A 4891-nucleotide genomic window follows, 5' to 3' on the forward strand; every position below is an offset into this window, starting at 1 on the left:
AAGAAAGAAATCAGACATCAGAAGGATAGTTAGCTGGAAAACAAAACTGATTTTACTTAAAAGCCCAGTTGGAAAAATGATCTGCAACAAGCACCCAGAATGTATCTCTTGCTTTTTATTCCTTACTACATCATGCTCTTCCTACCATACAGATGCAGAACATAGGATCCCAAAACTCCAATTACTGCTCCCTTTGTCATTTCCTTACATTAGCCTACACTGCCTTACTTAAGCTCATAAAATTCCAGCTTCTCTGCTCACTCTTCACAGATCACAGATTCACACCTCAGTACCAGAAGAATCCAACAGAACGCAGTTTGACTTCTGTCTAACTCAAACTATTGTAGAAGCTTGAGCAATGTGATCTATGGGACTTTAAATAAAGATAGTTTCTTTGAGGTATTTTTTCAATATGCCCAGGGCCCTGACTCTATCTGAAGAAAAGTTACAAAGAACTGATTTCCACCCGTTTCAATAATCTTCTCAGATCCTTTATCACCAATGCTTCAGGCTAGTCTCAGACTTTTCTGGGAGGATAAGCAGCTTATAAATGCTGGATTTCTCATTCTTGCTGATATCTGACCTCTCCCTCCCAGACTAGGACTTAATAAAGAATCAAAGTTGTTTCATTTCCAGTTTCTCTCTTCAGATCCTTTGCTATCAGCAATCATAACCTGAAATGGGCAGGAGAGCAAAAGAAACTTCACATTTAAAATAATTTCAGCAAAGCGAATTCCAGAGACAATTTTCTAGAATTCCAACAACAGAAAGATTCTGTATGATAATTTTTAAGCATTGTGTCACAGAACTTTTCTTTGCAGGATGGAGAGAGAGAGGAGGAAGAGGAGGTTGTAGATTTTTTGATTGGTATTATATTTGCAAAGGCCTACGAATCCAGTAGAATTTCATGATCAATCAAAGCATTAACATATTTATCTGCATCAGGAGAACTGGTATTAAAATTATCTGCATAACAATCAGGAGAGAAGAATCTAATAAAATCTAAATAAGCTGAGACAATCTGAAAAATTCCACAATAGTTTGCATCAACAACATAACTTAATGAGAATAAACATAGAATTTTTTTCCTCCTCTATATACCTTAACTGCTGAAGAATGGGGTATGGTTTTCAGGGGCTGTGACTGCACTTTCATACCAGGATCACTGTGCCAGATATTCAGTGTACCATCACTTGACCCACTTGCGAGCAACTGATTTGTTAATGACCATTTGAGGCTGCAAATGCTTTGTTTGTTTTGGCAAAGAGTACCAACGTGATGCTGAGCCACTCGAACATCGTGGTGATGAATAGATCCTAGTCTTGAACCACTGTAATTGAGAAAAGACAGCATGTGTTCAATATTAAAGACAAGATGCTACATTGTCATCCTGAAGTTGCTTCAGTGGTTTCAGCAGCAAACCAGATCAGAGTGAAGCATGCCTGCAGAGCAACAATAGAGGGGCAACTGACAATAGAAAGTAGCAAAGCAGCTGCTCAGTACAAACCAGGCAAATTACCTACTCTCCATCACAGTTTTCATTTTCCTGAAGACATACTACAGTGTACACCACCAATCCGTACCTTGTTTAACAGTTAACCAGTTAATGTAGACTTTAACCTGTACTTCAAGAAAAGAAGTTTTGTAAAATGCATTTTACCAAGGCCAGATATTACTCCAACAAAGAGGAAGGGTAAAACTGTATTGGCCTCGGAAAGGGTTTACAAGTAGTAGTCATTAGCACTGTGTTCTTCGGTTCCCTCCCTCACCTTCTCCTCGTTTTCCTTCCACTTCCAGACTGAAAGAAAATCTGCACAAATCACCTCTACTTGTCACAGCTTATTTACCCTTTTATCTTAACACTGTTGCACTACTAACTGTTAGGAAATGGATGCATAGTTTAACCTGTCTTGAGGGACCACTCCCTCAGACTCTGCTCTCCCTTAGTTAACTTGGCCAGTTATGTCAGTTTACTAAGTAAGGCCCATTCTAGAAGCATGGCCTCTGTTACTGTTTTGATACATGCATTACTCAGCAATAGTATAATTGAGTTGAATATATTGAAAATACCTTACAGCACATTTTCTTTTCCCTGATTTTCATAGAATCATAGAACCATAGAATCATAGAATCTCAAGGGTGGGAACTATCTGAAAGATCATCTAGTCCAACTGTCCTCCCATTAACCATTTCTATCACAAGCCACTAAACCATATCTCACAGCTCCTCACCTAGACACCTCTTGAACACTGCCAGGGATGGTGACTCCACCACCTCCCTGGGCAGCCATTCCAGTGCCTGACCACTCTCTGAAAGAAAAAGTTCTTCCTTATGTCTAACCTAAACCTCCTCTGGTACAACTTGCGGCCATTTCCTTGGGTCCTGTTTGTAGCCTGGGAGAAGAGGCCAAACCCCTCCTCATCACAACCTCCCTTCAGGAAGTTGTAGAGTGCAATGAGGTCTCTCCTGAGCCTCCTCTTCTCCAGACTAAACAATCCCAGCTCCCTCAGTCGCTCCTCATAAGAGCGGCTTGTGCTCCAGACCCCTCACCAGTTTCGTTGCCCTTCTCTGGACACGCTCCAGGGCCTCAATGTCTTTCTTGCAGTGAGGGGCCCAAAACTGAACACAGTACTTGAGGTGCGGCCTCACCAGTGGTGAGCACTGGGGGATGATCATCTCCCTGCTCCTGCTGACCACACTATTTCTAATGCAGGCCAGGATGCCATTGGCCCTCTTGGCCACCTGGGCACACTGTTGGCTTATGTTCATCTGAGCATCAACCAACAGGTTCCTTTCCTCTTCACAGTCATCCAGCCACTCAGCACCAAGCCTATAGCGCTGCATGGGGTTGTTGTGGCCAAAGTGCAGGACCCAGCACTTGGCCTTGTTGAACCTCATCCCATTCACCTCAACCCAGCGATCCAGCTTATCTAGATCCCTCTGTAGGGCCTCCCTACCCTCAGGCAGATCAACACCACCTCCCAACTTGGTGTCATCTGCAAACTTACTGAGGGTAAGTACACTCAATCCCTTCATCTAGGTCATCAATAAAGATATACATGATAGACCCCAGTACTGACCTGTGGGGGACACCACTTGTAACAGGTCACCAGCTGGTCTTAACTCCATTAACCACTGCCCTCTGGGCACGACCCTCTAGCCAGTTTCTCACCCAAAGAAGAGTATACCTATCCAGGCCATGGGCAGCCAGTTTCCTCAGGAGAATACTTTGAGAGACCGTGTCAAAGGCTTTGCTGAAGTCTAGGTAGACTACAGCTACAGTCCTTCCCTCATCTACCGGTCACCCAGTCATAGAAGGAGATGAGGTTGGTCAAACATGGTCTGCCTTTCATGAACCCGTGCTGGCTGGGCCTGATCCCCTGGACACCATGACACACACTGGAAATTGACTGTTCCACCTATTCTTATGGCACTGAGATAATCAACAACCTCTATACATATTTTCACAGAATCATAAAATCATAGAATCCTTAAGAGTTGGAAGGGATCTTTAAAAGTCATTTAGTCCAACTTCCCAGCAATGAACAGGAACACCTACAGCTAGATGAGGTTGCTCAGAGCCTGGTCCAGACTGACCTTGAATGTCTCCAAGGATGAGGCATCCACCACCTCTTTGGACAGCCTGTTCCAGTGCATCACCATCCTTACCGTAAAAAATTTAATAATATCTCTTATGTCCAATCTAAATCTTCCCTCTTTCAGTTTGATACCATTTTCCCTTGTCCATTAACAACAGACGATTTTAAAGTGTCTTTCTTACAACTCCGTTTAGATACTGAAAGGCCACTATCAACCAGGTCTCCCCAGGGTTTTCTCTTCTGCAGGTTAAACAGCCCCAGATATCTCAGCTTGTACTACAGGGGAGATGTGCCATCCCATGGATCATTTTTTTTGTGTGGCCCTCCTCTGGACACACTCCAACTGTGGAGTCACTATGTCTCTCCTGTACTGAGGACTCCACATCTGGATGCAGTACTCCACATGTGGTCTCCCCACTGCAGAGTAGATGGGCAGGTTCACCTCCCTTGCCCTGCTGGCCACCCTTCTATCAATGCAGCCCAGAATAAGTTGGCTTTCTGAGCTGCGAGGGCACACTGTTGGCTCATCTCCAGCTTGCCATCCACTAGTACTCCCAAGCCCTTTTCGGCAGGGCTGTGCTTCATCTTCACATCCCCCAGCCTGTATTAGGGTATCTGAGTAACTGAGAAATAAGTATCTCACATTGCTGCAATAGATTTATTTAAGGCTATGTTGATTGGAGACTTTCCCACACAGTTTCTTAAAGAATCTTCAGATACAAATTGATTAATTTGGAAAATCTAAAAACACATACATTAAGTGATTGATTGCAAGAAAGGTCATTCAATTTGCTTAAACTACGGACTTCTCAAATTCCTGAAGGCCACAAAAATTAGTAAGATTCCAACCAAGCAGTTCACCAGTGAATATTAAGCACATCTTTATGGAAAATAACTAGGAAGATACACATCATTATGTGCATGTCATGGTTTTATGTTTTTTGGTTTTCAGTATTCTGCTTCAAAACACTATGCAGTGTACTGGAAATTAAAGTGTTAATGCTCCAATTCCAGGTACCTATCCCTATACATTATAGAAGTCATGGGATCTGGCCCTTCCAGGCGGGGTGGTCTCTTACTGCCTGGAGGGTGCTTTCCTAGCCGTTCCAAGCTTTTCAGGTTTGACTTGGTCTCAGGGACTCTCTCTCTCCTATCTTATTTGATTTATTAGTCTCAATTTCAATTAGATTGTATTATATTGTGTTGTCTTGCATTCCGATATTGTAGTTAGTAAAGTAAGTTTTCCTCTGTAGATCGTTGCCGCTGTTTTTTTCCTTCCTTCCTTCCCATTT

The 4891-nt window shown here is 42.9% G+C and overlaps 1 protein-coding gene across 1 annotated transcript in view; it reads right to left on the reverse strand.

The window, feature by feature from the left end:
• Positions 1-4891, reverse strand: part of CDC20B (cell division cycle 20B) — a gene marked incomplete at its 5' end in the record, with an annotated part of 22028 nt that overhangs the window by 3958 nt on the left and 13179 nt on the right. The window contains one exon of the mRNA XM_031557223.1: positions 1102-1330. Coding sequence (XP_031413083.1) covers positions 1102-1330 — 229 coding nt within the window. The remainder of the gene's footprint in view (positions 1-1101; positions 1331-4891) is intronic.

The sequence above is a fragment of the Meleagris gallopavo genome, chromosome Z (genome assembly GCF_000146605.3).
Source record: "Meleagris gallopavo isolate NT-WF06-2002-E0010 breed Aviagen turkey brand Nicholas breeding stock chromosome Z, Turkey_5.1, whole genome shotgun sequence".
NCBI classification, from domain to species: Eukaryota; Metazoa; Chordata; class Aves; order Galliformes; family Phasianidae; genus Meleagris; species Meleagris gallopavo.